Genomic DNA, 18,774 nt, shown 5'->3' with positions numbered 1-18,774 from the left:
CTCTCCCCCTCTCCCCCATCCCCTCTTTCCCTCCCTCTCCCTCTCTCCCTCCCTCTCCCTCTCTCTCTCCCTCCCTCTCCCTCTCTCTCTCTCCCTCTCCCTCTCTCTCCCCCTCTCCCCCATCCCCTCTTTCCTCCTTTTCTCTCTCCCTCCCTCTCTCTCCTCTCTCTCTCCCTCCCTCCCTCTCCCTCCCTCTCTCTCCCTCTCTCCCTCCCCACCCCGTGCCTGCATGACGGGCAGGAGTGGGATGAATGACAGGCACTGGGGAGAGAGCTGGGCTGCTGCTAGCCTCTGACAGGAGGACCATTGAGCCACAGTGGTGCCACTGACCTCAGGTCACCAAAACCACAGACAGCAAAACCATGGAGGGGGACGGCTGTGAGCTGGCAAACTAGAAAAAACCCACTGAACACAAGAGAAGGCACAAACAGAGGAACGGGGGACCAAAGGACAGGATGGACAGAGAACAAAGAGCGAGATGGTGGACACAGCTGGCCTTGTCAGTCAGGACACCAAACACAAAGTGCCTGAACCCCCCACCAGGAGGGTGGAGGAGAGAAGAGTGGGTTGAGCAGTTGCACGGTATTTATAGGGACACCCTGTAGACACCAAGGAACAGCTAGGCCCAAAGCAAAAGGCTAGAGAGAGACCCGGCCAGGCGGAGGGTGACCAGAGGAGAGCAGTGAGGGCGGCAGCCTCGGCCGGCGAGGGACGGCGGGCCAGGACCACCAGAGGAAAGATGGATATTCTAGAAAGACAAGAAGCCACGCACCAGATGGCTTCGCTGGTGATTTCAAGAAGAACTAACCCAGACCTCAAGGAGCTCTTCCCAAACACGGAAGAGGAGGAAACGCTCTCCAGGTCCCCTGTGAGGCCTGACTCCGAGCCTGACATCCTACGGAAACTCCAGACCTTGATTCTCCCGAACACAGAACGAACCGGGGGCACGCCAGTCCAGCCACCCTCGGAAAGGACCACGGCCGTGACCAAAGGATCTGCCCCGGGACGTGAGGCCAGCTGGACATGCAACCATCCATCCACGTGGCCTTCCCCAACCCACAGGGGAAGCCCACGCCATCACCAAGATCAGAGAGCAGGAGACGACAACCACGCTCTCTCGTGATAAGAACAGAAGGGGCGTTCTCAACCGCAGCATCTATGAGAATCCCACCACCAGCCTGTTCTTCAGGTCCTGAGATCAGGACCAGGATGAGGGTGTGCACGGGGGCCATTTCTACCACACGCTCACCAGGGCCCAGGCAGGCCACCCAGCAAGAGGAGGAAACAAGATCAGCCTGAGGAGGGGCAGGAGGGATCCTGTCCCGGTACACGGGGACCACAGGATTCCCCCACACACCCTGACTCCAACACGTGGCCTCCAGAGCCGTGAGGGGTGGAGTCCTGTTCCCTCAAACCCACTGGCCACTGCAGCCTGAGTGGGCACAGTGCTGGAACCCAAGGTGGACAGTCTTCAAAGCAGGTGGAGAGGAAACAGGATTCACAGTCCTCAAAGAGGCAGCTGTGGAAGTGACAGCTGACCGTCAACATGGAGCCACCCGTGAGCAGTTGCGTCATGGAGAGATGAAGGGGCTTCTGAAACTACAAGCCACAGATTCTAAAATGCTGCTCTCGGGCAGCCGAGGCTCTGGACAGGGCCCTTCACAGACGCACTGAGGCATCCTGCCCACTGAGCTGCACCCCAGCCCCATGCCAGAGCCCTAACTCCCTGGACCTCAGAATTGACCATTTGGAGACAGGGCCTGGGAAGGAGTGTTTAAGGTAAAATGAGGTCATCTGCATTGTCCCCAAGCCAATGTGACTGGTGTCTAGGAGAAGAGGGGATTAGGACACAGACACACAGAGGGAGACCCTGGGAGAAGACAGTGTCCACAAGAGAGGCCTCAGAAACCAGATACCTGGTGTTGGACCTCTGCCCTCCAGAACTGTGCGGAAATAAAGGAAGTTGTCCGGTCTGGGACACTTTGTTATAGCAGCCAAAACAAACTAATACATAACCGTGCATAAGACACACTTGGAGGATATGGATAAAAATACTTCCTAAAATGTGAACGTAAAAAATATTTCTAAAAATATTTTACAAGTGATTTTTAATAGACATGACTATAATACTAATTTAAATGTTGTGTGCAGGCTTGATTATCTTATCTGTGTCTCTAAATGTTTATATATTCAAATTCTGTCATATAGGGTAGTTACCTGTATAGTCACATATACTGAAAGGCAAGTCCTATCTCTCAGGATTCTCAGAATTAAAGCAGTGACTCAAACAGGTATTTGTATGCTGGGTTCGCTGCAGAATGATTCACATGAGCCCAGGTGTCCGTGGACAGGTGAGTGGATAAACAAAAGGTGGGGTGCACATACCGTGGAATATTGTTCAGCCTTTAAAAAGAAAGAGATTCTGACATATGCTACCTCCTGGGCGAACCTAGAGGGCATCATGCCAGGCACGAAAGGACAAAGACGGTACCATCCCCCTGACAGGAGGCGCTTAGAGAAATCCAATCCTCAGAGGCGGAAAGACGGATGCCAGGGCTGGGGGAAGGAGGCCCGAGCAGCCCGTGTCAAAGGGATGTGAAGCTTTAGTTTAGGAAGATGAGAAGTATTAGAGATGGGTCACAGGGACAGTTGCCAGCAACGTGAGGATGCGTAAGGCCACTGAAGCGTGTGCTGTAAAAGGTTAAAACGGTGAATGTTATGTATATTTAACCAGCATTTGAATTTTTAAACAAGTGAGAAGCCTGGATCCCAGACAACTGACTCGTAACCAGGCAGAACTACAGCTTTGAGCCCTCCGGACCCTGGAGACACAGTTTTGAGACTCTTAGGATCCTGGCGGGCTGGCATTCTAACCTTGAGAACAAACAACTCCAGAATTGTAGAAGTGGGTGGGGCTCAGAGGTGGAAGGTCTCACCAGCGGCTGCCCAGGGCCACCAGGAAGGTACCCCTGATGTCGGGTGGAAGATCCTGCAGGGACCCCACCCCACGGCGCCAAGGCCCCAGGAGAGGCCCTCTGTTACTGAACAGTCTCCCAAGAGGTTTCACGGTGCCTCCTGGCTACAGAAAACGTTTTTAAAGGAGGAAAAAAATGGCCCAAAGCAAAGTTCTTTGCAGAAGCAACTTAAATAAGAACGTGGAAACAACAGGCCGGGGCTGGAGCTCAGTGGCAGACAGCCTGGTGAGGAGACCCTCAGCACCACACAAAAAAATGAATAAAAATAAAGATGTTGTATAAAGAAAAAGATGGTGGAAACAGTGAAGAGCAAAGTTGTGACATATTTCTTAGTAAAGCCACGTGTCTTAAAGCGGAATGAACATTTTGGACATGAGGATACTCTAGAATCCCTGTCCCTCGCTGTGTCCACTCCTGCCTTCCACAGCCACCTTCTTGGCCCTTTCTAGAGCCAGCCTGCACAGGTGGCTGGGACCAGGTCCCCTGCACATGGCCCTCCTGCAGCCAATGCAGGAGAAAGACACACATCACCAGGGATCTGCAGCAAGGTGGCACCAAGTCCTGCTGGGGAGGAAGGAGGTGTCTGAGAAGGCTGACTAGAGGGTGTGAGGGTGGACGCAGCTCCCTCTGCAGAGGACCCGGCACACACAAGATGGGCCGAGGTGGGCAGCAATCCAACCCATTTGACAACAGCCCAGAAGCCAGGGGGGTGGGGAGGAGCGGAGCAAGGCCTGGAAGGGACAGTAGGGTCACACCAGGGGGCTCTGGCCACCAGCTGTGAAGAGCAGCAGCAACCTCTGGAGAGTCCCAAGCCAGAAGGTTTGTGGTTGGATCAATAAACAACCCCCCTTCACACTCCCAGATGACAAATATTAGTCTGGAGAGTGACTATTTTGAGAGGTTGGGACGGTACCCAAGACAGCCTGGCTTTGTCAGCTCCGCTTGCCTCCAGTGCGGCTGTCAAACCAGCCCAGAATTAGCTCCAGACGGCCCGCTCCATCCTCATCTGCATCGCGCTGGCTCCCAGGAAGGTGTGAAATTCTTCTTAAGAGAAATCAAAGAAACAAACCTATACACTTAAAATATCTGCTTTTCTTTGAAAACAAATTTCAAAGAACAATATCCTAACTTTAAAATGCCCGACTAAAAAAAAAAAAAAAAAAGGCACCCGGCACGACACTGAGAGTAGTTAAAGCCACCGTGGTGGAGCTCGGACTTTGAGCCAGGCGCTCTTGACACGGCTCAAGACACCACAGCAACTTGTGTGTTTATGATGTGTCTACCCCACGCCCAGCCCAGATTGCCCACTGCCTCCCGGAACCTCCCAACGACACCCCCTTTTATAGAGAAGAAAACCGAGGGTCAGAGAGAGACAAAACCTACCCGAGGCCATATGGCTGGGAAGAGTGGAGCCAGGACCCAAACCTGAGGGGCTCACAGTTACCAGGCACTTAGCTGAACCCCAACCACTCTGTCCTGTCCAGTGCCCACGGCAGCCCTCTTTAGCATCGGTACTGCCCCCCATTTGTGGATGGAGACACTGAGGCACCACAATAACGACTCTCAAAACTGCCCCGGAAGTACGTGGCCAGGCAGGGCTGTGGGGGCCCCTGCACAATCCTCTCCCTGCACCAGGTCCATGCACAAGGCCACTTCCCTCTAGAACCCAGACAAGCCCTGAGACATGGGGACGCTAAAGTCCAACAAGGCCTTTCCAGAAGCTGAACATCACACCTGAGTGCAGCTGGTCCCATCAAGGGGGACTGCACGTATGCCCCTCCCCAGGGCAACTGCTGTACCGAGAAGGCCCGGCTCTGTCCCGCACGGCCGCCTGGTTGTGCCATCTGGCAGCCTCACCTGCACTGGGAGCTGGCACTCCCCACCCTGCCGCCCACCCCCAGCTGCAGAGCGGCCTCTGCTTCCCACTGCACCAGGCTCAGGAGGGAACGGTTTACCTGGGACCTGCCTGGCCTCTGCGCCACCTGCACCGTCTCCTTCAGCCCCGACAGAGGGATTGAGAATGCCCCACGGTTTCCCCCTTTTGCAAAACTGAAGAAACTGAGCCCCAGGGAGGCTCAGTCACTTGTCAAAGGTCACTTACAAAGGATGGAGTGGCCTAGCTCTAGTCTAGGTCCGAAGTCTGGGCTCTCGATTCCCACATGTGACCCTGAAGGGCCCCACTCCCTGGGTAGGTGGAGGAGGTCAGGCAGGGGATGGAGTCGGCCAAAGATGGAGGCAGGCAGAGGCCTAGCATTCCCACGTCTGCAAGGGGACACGTCACAGGGTCCACGCTTGGTACACCAGGCACAGCCTTTCCTTCAGGTAACCAGTGAGAGTGCCGGGTCAGGCTGGCACTGTCCGTGGTGCTGAAGAGGTGGCCCCGTGCTGGACAGCTGAGATCCCTGGCCTGGAGATCTGGGTGACCTGCCGAAACCACAGCCCACACTGGGCCTCAGTCTCCTCGTCCGCACAGCGGGGACAACTTTACTCGGGATGGGCTGTCTATTGCCAAGGAGAAATAAGAGAAAAAAGAAAAAAAAACCATGAAACTGGGTTTCAAATGGGGCGTGGCGGGTACTGGGAAGCCTCACGTCCTAAGCAGCTCACCTACATGTGACATGGCCAGGTTGGTGCCGTTGCTCTAAAGCGTTACTCACTTCCACAGATATCAAACCCACTTGGAGAAGTGGGGCTCTGCTCATAGGAAGGACTGGAATTATCTGGACACACAGGGAGTCGTTCCCACATAATAAAGGCCACCTTAGGTGTTAAAAAATAGGGAAATCCCAAAAGCAACATAGACCTTGGGTTGGCATCTCCACTCCACTTTTATTGCTGCGTGATCACATTCTCCAAAGCGAACAGGTCACAGAGCTGAGAAAGTTCCTTGTGCGGAGGGGCGGGGGGCGGCGGAGAGTGGAGAGACGGGAGATGGGGATCTTCCCGACGTCTCGGTCTATGCGCACACGGGGACAGGAGGTTCAGTTCTGGGCTGGCCAGGATTTTCTGGCTTGTTGAGTATTCCTGTTCTGGAATCAAACCCAGCATGAAGATGACATTTAAAAAAAAAAAAAAAACCCACAGGCTTATTTCATATCCAAACACATCTCTCCATGTTCATAAAAAAAAGAGGCGCACCAGCTAAAGAATCTCGCTTCCCCCGACGCCGGATCCTCCAGCCGGCTGTCTGTCCTGGCAGCCCTGCAGCCTTGAATGAGAGCAGGCAAGAGAGGAGACACCTGAGGGTGAGGAGGAGGCCCCAGGCAGACCTGCCTCGGCCTCCCACCTGGGAGACAGGTGAGCTGGGAGTTGGACCTGGACGGTCCCACCTGGCCCCAGGCTGCCTCGTGACTGTTGTTCCAACCTGTCACAGTGTTTTCTTGTTTTTGTGTCTCTCGAGGGGGAGTCTGGATGGCTTTGCTGACCTCTGTATCCCAGCCTCTAGGACCCAGGGTAGAGCCTGAAGGTAGGTGCTCCTGACATCCCGGAGGAAGGCGTGATCCCAAGCCAGCAGGCAGGAGCCAACCACGGGCCTTGGTCAGCTGGAGGGCCTGGACCCAGCTCTGCCTGTCCAAGCACCACCAGCCTGAATCTGCTGCCAGCGCCACTCCCTGCATGAGGACCCCAGGCCTCCAGAGCTGATCCAGCCCCCACGGGCCTCCGTTTCTGCCAGTCGCTCCTGCATACACTCCGTGGGACTGGCCTCGGCCTCAAACCTGCCACACCTCCACTCAGAGCGGCTACGCCCTCCATCCAGGTCTCTGCTCATAGTCCCGAAAGGTCCTGCCCTGCCCCACCCAACTGTGCCCTTACCCTGACCCCCGTCACATCACAGTCTGAGCAGCCATGGCCGGACTGCGGCCTCGAAAAGGCAGGACGGTGTCCTGCTCACCGCTGCTACCCCAGTGCCGAAGACCACAACCAGCAGCCACCAAGTGCCTCACAGCATCACCAAGTAAATAATCAAGTTCAAACGGCAAACGCGCAGTGACCGGCCACAGCGCGCAGGGCTAAAAGCAGGTGAGAAGTGAAACTGCAGACAGCGAGGACCTGCAGAGGGCAGAGGCCTGGGGTGCAGGTGGGTGTGTCCCGGTCCTGGGGAGGGTGAAGGCCACTCCGATTAATTTAAGAGGGTGCTGAGCCAGGCATGCATATTAAAAAATTGTAACTACTAAACGAATCAAAACAGAATGTACGATTTCCAAACCAGTAGAGGGGAAAAAAGAAACTTCCATCAATCTGAAAGACGGTGGGAGTGTGGGGGACAGAAAGCCCAAAACGAATGACAGAAACGGACGTGTTTTATACACCAGGAAGCACCAGACAAGTGTCTGCTCATCATCATCACTTTAACATAAGAACCTTTGTCAAGGTCCACCCGCACAGAAAGGACAGAGGACTCAGGCTTGGGGTTTCTCACAGGTGAAGGGAGTAGCCTTCTGTCACACCACAGGGACAGGCCCAACAGAGGAGCTGCCGCAGCCATCAGCCCAACGCAGGTCCCTTCACCCTGGACCCCAGGAGACCCAGGCCCCAGTTTCCCGCTCACCAGCGTCCATGTAGCCCTGGGCATCGGTATTCTAGGCGCTCCCTCCAAATGACCTGATTGGTTTTTAACCATCTTTAATAGTCTACCATTTTAGCCAGGCACGGTGCAGCGCGGCCCAGGAGGCTGAGGCAGGAGGATCGTGAGTTCAAAGCCAGCCTGGGCAAGGAGCTAGGTAACTCAGTGAGACCCTGTCTCCAGATAAAATATTTTAAAAGGGCTGGAGACGTGGCGCCGTTGTTAAGCACCTCTGGGTTCAATCCCTGATACCAAAACCAAAACAAAAACTCTACCACTTTACTACCTTACTGTTTGATAAACCATCTCAAACCCCTTAACACACGATATAAATAAGAAAGCAAAAAAACCCAAACAAGAGTATACACAAAATAAAACCACCCTTGTAGAAAGGCAGGCCTTTGAACATTTAAATTTTTTTTTAATACATATAAGGCATATGTTTTTAGGATGATGGGCTAAAAAGAAAAAAAAAACACACACACACCACTGCAGAACGTGTTTGAAACACACACACACACACCAGTGAGCAGCATTTCATTTCCAAAGCCATTCTGTTGTAAATAGATAATTAGCACTTGAGCACACCTTTCAAGGGGCTTATGCATTAACATGAAAATACTGTAATTATGGCCGGCCAAAATCACTTGACTACAACTTAGGATTCCAGATTTTTTTTTTTTATCTTTATTAGAAGTTAATTTTTCTCCCTTTTAGCCCCTAATATACAGTTTGGCTTTGTGAGGAATGTTTTTGGGTTTTTTTATGAAAACTATAGAAAATCATTTTTGGCGAACCTGACCCTCTGCTGAGCTATTCATCCATTTTTTTAGCTGACCTTCGAACTCACCCTCGAGGTGGCCCCTCCGGTATCAGGCATGTTGGCCCCGAAGATAACACGGGACCACACTCTGTCCACACCAGCCAGCTTCTCAGCGGAAGGTGCCAGAAGGGACACCAGGTCCCCATGTGAGACAAGAAAATTTAAATATTCAATCTTGAGTCTTTGCAAGAACAGCGCCGAATGTCTGAAAACGTCGGAATCAAGCCACTGTATCCAAAAGATGAGTAAATGAGCCAGAATCCATTTTAAGGCTGCTGCATACATTCAGTGAGAATTATGTTAGCTCTCAAAAAAAAAAAAAAGTTGGTTGGATTTTTCTTTTTTAATTGAAGTAACCACATGAGAAAATGTGTCTTTCTCATTCCCTTAACAAACACTGGATGCATGGCCAGTGCCAGACTGCTGGGCCCTGTGGGTACCAGGTCACAGGCCAGGTGACTCTTGTGGCTCTCACCACCAGATCATGGCCAATCCCAGTGTTCCCTGTCCCTTGGCCACCCCCAGATCAGCTGGGCACCCTGGTCTCTCACCAACAGCCGTGCCTGCCTCCCATCGTGCAGGGTGCGTGCCTGGTGGCCTCCCCTGCCTGCTGCACTCAGATTCAAAGTCCTGAGTCAGACAGCCCCTCCCCCATCCAAGCCCACCCCACCCCACCCCATCCTGCCGGTCACAGCCGGGCCCTCTCCCTAGACTCCCTGGCTCAGCCTCCTCTGCACACCAGGTCACAGCGGGTCCCTCTCAGCCCAGGGCCTCCTCGGAGGGGGACTAGCCCCTCATCCTGGTGGCTGATGTGACTCCCTCGTCAATCACCTAGATCGACTGGCTTGGTGACTGCTGACCACCTGTCTCTGCCCCTGGTAGGCAGGGACACTTCTGTGCCATCGTCACTGAACCTCTCCCCTTACCCGGGTGGACCCAGCAGGCCCCCAAGACCTCCAAGTTGACTGAGCTGAGTGCAGACCACTCCCCATCCCCAAAGCCCAGCGAGAGGTGGCCACTCCACTGACCCAGGCCAGGGGGCCCCAGGCAGCCAGGAGGGCTGAGCGGACGTAGGGTCTCCATGGGGGTCTCATGTGACCCAGAAGGACCAGGAGTGCAGGCTGTTGTCCAGCAGCCCAGCTAGGGGACGCCCCGGGCCCTGGGGGAAGGACAAAGGAAGCTTCTCTTTCCTTTTCCGGTCACTTGCCTATTTCTCACCCGGAAGGATGGCCGGACCCAGGTCGGTCCACAGCCTGGGTAGCCAGGAAGGCTGCGGACGGCACCTGCACCCAGCCTGCAGCTGCCGACGCCCCGGCACTGTGGCCACTCCCGGGAAACCTCCCGTCCTGCTCCCACCCCACCCTGCCCAGGGCAGGAGAGTGCAGGGCTCTGCCGCCCACCCCAGGGGCCCCTGCTGGCCCCGGGGTCCCCCCAAGGGTGTGCCCCAGGCAATCACAGGTCCTCACAGGGTTGGATGCGGCAGTGCCAGCAGGGGCGACCGCCTGGAGATCCCAGGGAACCTGTGGTGACCAGAAGCCACGGCTGCCCTCCGGGGTCCTGGAAGTGGGGAGCAGGGGGGGTGAAAAGAGAAACAGAGCCGCCCGCACCAGCTCTGGGCGCAGAGCGCCAGGGACTCTGGGCCCCTCCAGTCCACGCGGAGGCTGGACTCCACTCAGGAGGGAGGGACAGGACAGTCATGCCTGGGGTGGGGACAGTACTCAGGCGTGGCCAGCCTCTTGCTGTTTCCCAAACAGCACGGATTCTGTGCCTGTGAACTGCCCCCTGCTCCTGGGAGGGGAGGGTGAGCCCCACCTGCCGCCCCCGGGGGTGTCCAGCTGCCAAGAGGCAACAAGCGCAGCCCATCCCAATCACCGGGCACCCCAGGCCCTCCACCCGGCAGCAAGGGGGAGAACCCAGAAGCCGCCTGGAAATGGGTTTCTTTCCTGTCTCTCCCCTCCTCCCCCACGATTTTAATTAAGGGTTTACTTGCAAAGACCTAGCTCTGTTTAACGAAATCCTTGGACCCCTTTTATATTGTCTTATATATCGTTTTATGCTAGGGCGCCAGGAAAAAAGTTAATTATAACTTCTAAATACTCCATTAAGGGCCCCGTCTTCCTCCCTGCCTGAATCCGCTAAGGCTAGTGCCTTAATTAACTGGTCCCACGTGTGCCCGCAGACCTGGCCCTGCTCTAGTCAGCAAGGCGGGCCAACACCCCTTGGCACCAGGCTGGGCTGGGCTCTGGGGACCTGTGCTGACCCAGGTGTGGTCCCTGTCCTCGCAGGGTCACAGGACCCCACGAGAAAGGGGAGCCCAGCAGGCTGACTCATAGGTGCCCGGGGCTGCTTGGCAGGTGGCATAGTGAGCACAAACAACAGCCAGTCAAACTAACAACAGATGCAGTGCACACCAGCCTCGGGGCCAGGAAAGGGGGCTCTGACTAGAGGGTCCCAAAAGCCACCCTGGAGAGCTGCACCTTTCCCTGAAGCAGTAGGGGCGGGTGGAGGTCAGAAGTCAGTTGGAACAGAATGAGCCTGAAATCCTGGCAGACACCCAAGAGGAGGTGTCTCCTGGGAAGCCTGAATAATCAATCCACTGGCTCCAGAGAGAAGGGGAGCTGTTCCCAGGTCTGAGAGGGATCCAGTGCCTGTCACTGGGGAGGGTCGGCAGGTCCGAGGACAGGCCCAGGGAGAGGCTCCCTCCAGTGGGCAGAAGCAGAATAGGGGAAATGAAGAAGGGTGGCCTGGAGCCAGGGAAGGAGAGCCACAGATGGCTGTGTCCACCAGGTGCCACTGAGCACAGGCAAAAGGGACTCTGGGTCGTCCCTCCTGGGCCATGCAAGGCTGGGGACTAGGAAAGAGGGCTGTGTGGGCGGCAGGCTCCTGGCCGGGGTTCGGGAGGCCAGCCTGGCACCCGCCCATCACAGACAGAGAGCTTCCTGGCATCTTGCAGATCCCAGCATGTGAAGGGACAGTTCCGGTGGGCATGGCTGTCATTCAGACAGCAGCAGAACCGGGGCTGCTCTTCCTGCCTGGAGAAGGAGTGGGTGGTGTCGGGGTCTCGGACCGGTGCTCCCCCAACAGTGGGCAGCGCTGGCAGCGGGTGCCACGGGGCGCTCAGCCTCTCCCCGCACACTCAGCACCCCTGGCCTCCAGGGAGAGTCCACACATCCACCCGGAGCCGGGCCCCCTTGCTCAGGTGCAGACCACCGGCTGGCCTCAGCACCCCGCCTTGTCCTTGAGACCTCAGCTCAGCCCACACTCCCGCTGATGCACGGGGTCTGCCTCCCAGCCCTGCCCCGGAGACCCCGTCCGCTGCTGTTCACCAAGGGGCATGCAGTCACGCCCTGCCCTGCTGGGACACTGGGCACGGCCCAGAGCCAGGGCTGCACGTCCTGGGCATTGGTGTGACACTTGCTGACACACTCTCCTCTGTTCAGAGTCTCTGGGGACCAGCACTGGCCTGGGGAGAGGCCTCGGCCCCGCCCTCCACAGGCTGAAAGTCCAGCAGGGAGCCACGGCCAGGCCTCTGTCCAGCAAAGGAGGCGGAAGCAGGGTGAAGGCAGCGGCTGGACCTCAGGCCTGAGCCCCTAACCACCAGGCGTCCAGCTCTGCACAGGCACACGGCACTGACCCAACCAGCTGCTGCGAGCTCCCCAAGCTCCCACTCTGTTGAGCACCGCGTCACCCGTGGAGGAGGAGCAGGGACCTTCCAGCACATCCTGCGCCATTTTCAGCCCCCCTGGTTCTCCCTCCACGCTGGCTGCAGAACCTGTCCTTGGACATTTTTTAGCTGCTTATGGGGACAGTCACAAATCAAGGTGGTGTTTCAGCCTCATGACTATATTTGGAATATTAATGGCCAAAGAGAAAGAGGGTCTGCTCAGAGGGGTGCTGTCACCCCAGCCCAGCCCCCTGCAAGGACCCAGGCGGAAGGACACCAGTGGGAGCAAAGCACCCAGGAAGTCAGAGCCGGGGTCTAGGCGTGCGGCCCCAGGTACTGGTCTCACCACTGTCCCTAGTGACTTTGTCTGTCTGGAGGTGGTCCTGGAATATGACCTTAACTGCTTTTAAAGGGGCTGGGGCTGGGGCTCAGTGGCAGAGCACTGGCCTAGCACAGGTGAGGCACTGGGCTCAATCCTCAGCACCACATAAAAATAAATAAATAAAGTTCCATCTACAACTTTAAAAATATTAATAAATAAATAAATAAAATCTCCAAGAGAGCAATGGACGGGGAGGAAGCAGCCTGTGGGCTTCAATGTTCTCATGGGAGGAGGGCTGGGCCGGGCAGCTGGGCAAGGGCTCCTGGGGGAGTGGCTGGACCCACCCAGGGTCAGCACCACTCCTGGCACACAGACACCAGGAGGGTCAGCTCAGGAACAACCCGCCAGGCCTCCGTGATACCACAGGGACGACACACTCCCTGTAGGAAATCAGGGGAGAGGAGGCACCAAGAAGAGAATTCCCGAGTCCCGCCACCCAGACATCAATTCTGGAACATTCCAGAGCCTTTGTCCTCACTGCACATCCAGGATGGCCTTTGGAAAATGTCTTCAAGTCGTCCCCTCCGTAAACCTTCCCCAAGCCCCCGCCACACCCAGAATCAAGCCCCACTCTGGCCCTGCCCGCAAGGCCTGTGCACATGGGCGCCCACCTCCTGCCCAACTCTGCTAAGGCTCCCTTTGCCATCCAGGGCCTGCTGCCCGGCGGTCCTCCCCCAGATCTGCCCAGGAGGCCTTCGATGACCAGCTAGCTCAGCTCAGCCTTCCCCACCACAGTCCCTGGCTGGTCCTCAGCAGGCACCTGTCACTTCAAGAGTCCTCACTGACCTGGCAAATGCCAGGGAGCAACGTCAGCTTTCACACAGCACTTCACAGTTTACAAAACCTGACTGCCTCCTCCCCCCGACACAGCCTCCAGACGGCTCTGGGAGAGAGGCAGGGCAAGGGGAGCCTCGCTACTCCCATTTAAAAAGAGGCCACTGAGGACCACAGGTGACATGTGGCTGCCACAGTCACCCAGGCAGGAAGCAGACCAGAGCAGCTCGACGAGATGCCACAGAGCGCTTGACTCCAGGGTCAGTCGCTGGGTTTGAATCCCAGCTCTGCCGCCTGCTGGCTGTGTGACCTTGGGCAAATGCCCTCACTTCTCTGGGCTTTGGTTTTCTACTCTGTAAAATGAAGACAATACTCAACACTCGCTCCTGCCTCATTCTGCTGTCAGGAGGACTGAGGACGTAGTGACACACACTAAGGGCACAGAAAGTGCCTGGCACATATTAAATGCGAACAAACACTGGCTCTGTACACAAACATGCCTGGCCAGATGTACCTAACCAGTGCCCGGTCCATGGCCAGCCCTGACTGCCGGCCCAGGAAGGCAGGTCTCACTGTGTGCAGCACGAAGTCCCCAAAGCCAGCTGCCAAGGGACTTCTGTCCTCAGTCACTGTAAGTCCCTTGCTGCTTGATCAAGGACAGGGGAAGCTCCTCACCAGCCAGAAGCCCAGCCCCCTTGAGTGACAGCTCCGACCCCTGCAACCACTTCCAGCAGCAAAGCTGGGGGCTGGGGAAGGGAACGAGAGCAAGGCCCCCCTGTGAGCCCACCCTAATGACCCGGGCGCACAAACACTCCACCAAATTCAGATGCAGATGCCAAGGAGGCCACCCACACGCCCAGGCGCGTCTCCTACCTCTGTCAAGCGGCTGTCTCAGGGCACTGGGCTCCCAGGTGGCCGCCCCTCCCTGGACCCTCTCAGTCAAGCCCCTCATCACCACCACGTCCTCCAGGCAAGTACCCAGGCTCACCCTGACCTGAGCTGTCCCCTCGTTCCACCCCGTCCCCTCATCTGGCTCTCCTCCTTCCCTGAGCAAGGTCCCATGCCCTGCCAAGGCCCTGCTCAGAAGTGGTCCCCTGCCCCAGGACCTCATCAGTCCTCATGTGACTGTCCCACAGCCCTCAGTCCCCACCCGCAGCACATGAACCCTGTGGCTCCTCCGTGGGCTCCACACTGAGGAGGGCATGTGTGCCAGGCAGACCTTGAGGACCTCCATCCTCCTGCCCCACGGGGACGCACACCGTGACCACCTGGAACTGCTGCCAAGTTCAACAGGCAGAGGAGGACGAGCCTGCCTCGGTGCGCCTGGCCCAGGGCGAGTCTGGTTGTCTGCCTGGGAAACGGACCTTGGACCCAGCCAAGTGGAGCCTCACCTGAGGGTCCCCTGCTGGGTGGCAGCCCAGAGCTGGAGGCCATGTGGCCGGGTGAGGGGCCTGAGGAGTCCTGCTGGCAGGAGCCCTGCAGGGGCCTCTCCCACCCCAGCCTGCACATGTTTCAGCCCAAACAGGCCCTGGATTAGAATTTCCTGTTTGAAAAATCAATATTTAAAGCACCGAGCTGCCAAGTGGAGGAGACGGCCTTGCTTGTAAATATTCTCCCCCAGCAAAGCCGGGCCTCCCACTCGCCACGCCACCCACCTGGCTGCGACCTCTGCCGCACACACAGCTCCCAGCCAGCCGCAGAGCGAGGCCCCACGAGGCCCAAGGGACCGTCTGGTGGCCACAGGAGCTGCATACGGAGGTGGGTCAGCCCTGCACCCACATCTCCACCACCACAGGCCTGTGCGCCAGGCCGCCTGGGAACCATCCATCTGTCCCCCAGGGTGGGGACAGAGCCCCACTGGGAGGTTTCTCTGGATTCCCAGGCAAGTGAATTCTCCCAAGGGGCTCCAGATTTCATTCCTTCTTGTTTTGGAAGAAAAGCACAAAGACAAAGACAGGATTCTGGGGACGCTTCGAGATCACCGCCCACCCTCGCACACTGTATGCCAACAGCTGCCCGCAGGGGAGCCCACGTCTGGCCCCCTGGGTCCCTCCTGGGTCGGCGGAGACTGCGGGGACCCTCACTGGGAGGCTGAGCGAGGCACATATCATTCGCCCGCTCGGCATTGGAGGCTGGACACAGGGAGGCCAAACAGACACGAGCAAAGTCCCTCCGAGAGGAGGTCTCCCAGGCCCCATAAAAACCTCCCAGACAGATGGAAAGATGGCCAAGACAGGTGCTGGCCTCGGAGGTCCTAGGCGGGACCCGAGAGAAAGACACAGCCTGTCCGAGGTCAGGAACGGCTTTCTGGCGGGTGGAGGGTGCAGCAGAGCAGGGAGGATCGGGTGCCAGAGGGGCAGCTTCTGGAGGGGAGCACACCTGGCCGCCCAGCAGGCGGGACCTACCCAGCCACTCGTTGAATTTCTTCACCTCGCTCGGGAGCCCCAGCTCCGTGAAGTCCCCCGCGTGGATCAGCACGTCACCGTAGGGCATCTGGATGGGGTCGGTCCTCGAGTGGGTGTCAGAGACGCAGACAAAGCGCGTGTAGCCAGGTGGCTTGGGGGCATCATGAGGCACCGGGTCCACCCTGTGGGCAGAAGAGACACCGTGGGTCATGGGCCCACAGAGCCGTGAGCCTGAGGGTGCTGTGGCCAGAGCCACACTCACATCCCCACAGACAGAGGTGGAGCCCCAGCCTTCCGAGGGGTCCAGATCTGGACTCTTGCTCCCTGGGGACAAGATATTTTTGTCCCCTGAGTCTCAGTTTGCCCCTGTGCCCGGGAATCCCAGAAGGCCATGGAGAGGGCTGAGGGAGGATGAGTGAGCACCTGGTCATCATGCTCACGTGTGGCGGAACTAAAGCAGCATTTCCCAGCCTTGTGTCCATGAGGCCCACCACATGATTTAACCCACAGAAAAGCTGCATCGCTAAGTAGTGTATGTCGGTCTGCACCTGGACAGATGAAGGACAAAGGGTCAGACTTTTTCACCCTCCAAAAGCCAGTTTTCACCCCTGGAGGATGCTACTGCCCCTCAACTGAGGATACCTGGACTGAAGTCCACGGTCCAGTCAAAATGACCAAGGAGAGCCGTGTGGGGAAGGAGGGATCCAAGGAGACAGGTTGCAATTTTTCAAAACCATGAGCTAGTCTGATCGCTTTCAGACCAAGAGCCTTCCAGAGGCATTGTCTCACGGCGCCAAGAATCAGATCAGGCTTCCAATCCCTCCTTGCTGCTGGTGGCTTACACGTGACCTTGAGCAAAACACACTGCCTGGGTTTGTGCCTCTGTAAAATGGAGCCACCTCCCCTGGCAAAATACGCAGAAAATTAAAGCACGGCACAAAAGTAAGTCCATTTCCTGGGGAGCCCGTGGCGGCTCTCTAGATTCATACCTGAGGACTCAGATCCAGGAGGTGAGCAGGACCCTGAGCTTCCCAGGGCACAAGCGTGGACAGGGCTGAGGAGCTGGCTGCCCACTCCCAGTCCAGGGCTCTTCCCCACTCCTGCCTCCCCAGCTGGATGGCTGTGCCAGGCTCCAAACACTTAAAAACAACGCAATGACATTTCAACGAGCAGATCTCTCCAAATGAGAATGCCGCTCCAGGAGTTGTGTTTAAATCTAATTATGCGGCAAACCAAAAGCGGTACCATATCAGTTACATAAATACTTTTAAAGACATCTTTCTAATTATCCTTTTTTTCAGACAATATATTCGAAGAAATTTAATTAACACCTTACGAGAGACGTGGGAGCGGCATGCTAATGTGCAGGGAGCCCTAGCATGTGGATCTGCCGCAGGTGAAGGCGCCATGCCAGCCTCTCCCGCCACAATGTCACCATGTCACCGTGGGAGGGAGCACCCGTGACCCCTTTCTAGGGTTGTCAAGCCAAGGCAGAATCCCAGCAGGACGGGACTGGCCCAGGCTAGTGAGCCAAGAAGCAAACCCCCTGTGAGCCGCTGATGACCAGCCAGGAAGAGGCGGGCTCTCCCCCTGCTGACATTCACTCATTCATTCTGCCTTTCTTCAACACCTACTGTGCGCCAGCCCTGAGCTCAAGGAGGGCCACGGGGAGGACCCAGGCTTGGTCACCGCCCACCAGGGGCCCACTAGTGGAGAGCAGATACAGACTTGGCTACACAGTGACCCTACAGCCACCAGCTCTGACAGAGCAGCAGAAGCGGTGGGCCAGAAAAAGCCCTAACCTGGTTTGGGGCTTCTGGAAACTTCCAGTAGAAGGCAGCGCCTTAGATGGTCTAAAAGCTGAAAGCTCCCTCCCAGTGATTCCCCTGGGACCCCTACCACCCCCCCACCACCACCACCACCACCACCATCGCCACCATCCCTGGAACAGGCAGAGAGCTGGCTGCGGCCCCACCCCAGGCCCCGCCCCCACCTACACGCCCCGCCCCCCACCTACACGCCCCGCCCATCCCGACACAGCTGACCAAGGGCAGCCAATCACAACTGGGCTGCACGCTGGGCACCTGAACTCTAGAGCCAATTAGATCATGCATATTCTCTCACTCTCTCTGGTTTTGAAGAGGCTCCCAAGCGACAAACACCAAGCCAAAGAGGAAAAGGGATCAGAAGGGCAGAGACAGGGAGCAGGGTGCCCGCCCAGCAGCCCGGGGCTGCGCTCCTCCTGCACCTCTCCTAGTGGAGGAGCCCTCAGCGGGCCTCAGCGCCCACCGCCACCAGGCAGCCAGGGGCTCTCGCGGGCTGGGCCTGCTGTTGGAGCCAGAGCTCTTTAATTAACTCTGCCTTACTTCCCTACACCCCGAGGCTCCTGCACAGTGAAGATGCAAACCCAGCAATCCCCAGAGAAGAAAATAAAGGCTCTCATTTCCCGCTCAGTCCTTCGGCTGTTTGGATTGTAGCAAACGCTAAACCTTAAAATAATAACGGCACTGATATCAATGGTTCCCACGCATCAAGAGCTCATTCTGGAAAAGGAAAAAAAAAGAGCTCGTTATGCGCTGAGCCTGTTACCTGCACAGGCTCTCCCCTCCCTCCCCGGGACCATCTAAGCAGCATACTGTGCTGTCCCCGCTGTACAGGTAAAGAAACCCGGCTCAGAAAACCTGATTTACCCACAACCTCCGCCATGGAGCTGGGTTTATCCCAAACCCACACCAGGCTGGACTACCTCCAGAACCTGCTTCGTTTCTTTCAATCAATCCATGAACAAATGCTTACAAAGGAACTCCCACATGCCAGACACCTGCTGGGTGTGATGGATGCACCTGTAGAGAGTACACCCACAGAGGCCACTAGCAGGGGCTCCCATAAACTGTAACTGTGTTTAGTAATGAGGGAAAAGGCAGAAGAGATATGGAGAAAGAGTCTCTGAGATGGCATCATTGGAATCCTGGATCCAGCCATGCCTGAAGCTAAACCCAAACTTCCTAGCTAATGACATGAGCTAGTAAACGAATTATTTCACCCTTACAATATCAGCTGTGTTTCTGACACTTGCAGTGACAAAACCCCAGCTAACACTTGAGTCACAACAGCCCCATGGATTAAGCAAATGAGGCCAGGAAAAATAAGTTCCATGCTCAAGGTCCCACCTAATAAGATAAAGCAC

At 56.6% G+C, this 18,774-nt stretch overlaps 1 protein-coding gene across 1 annotated transcript in view; it reads right to left on the bottom strand.

The window, feature by feature from the left end:
• Positions 1-18,774, bottom strand: part of Mpped1 (metallophosphoesterase domain containing 1) — a 56,403-nt gene that overhangs the window by 33,225 nt on the left and 4,404 nt on the right. The window contains exon 2 of the mRNA XM_076853364.2: positions 15,588-15,769. Coding sequence (XP_076709479.1) covers positions 15,588-15,769 — 182 coding nt within the window. The remainder of the gene's footprint in view (positions 1-15,587; positions 15,770-18,774) is intronic.

The sequence above is a fragment of the Callospermophilus lateralis genome, chromosome 4 (genome assembly GCF_048772815.1).
Source record: "Callospermophilus lateralis isolate mCalLat2 chromosome 4, mCalLat2.hap1, whole genome shotgun sequence".
NCBI classification, from domain to species: Eukaryota; Metazoa; Chordata; class Mammalia; order Rodentia; family Sciuridae; genus Callospermophilus; species Callospermophilus lateralis.
This window is presented reverse-complemented; position numbering and strand designations above follow the sequence as displayed.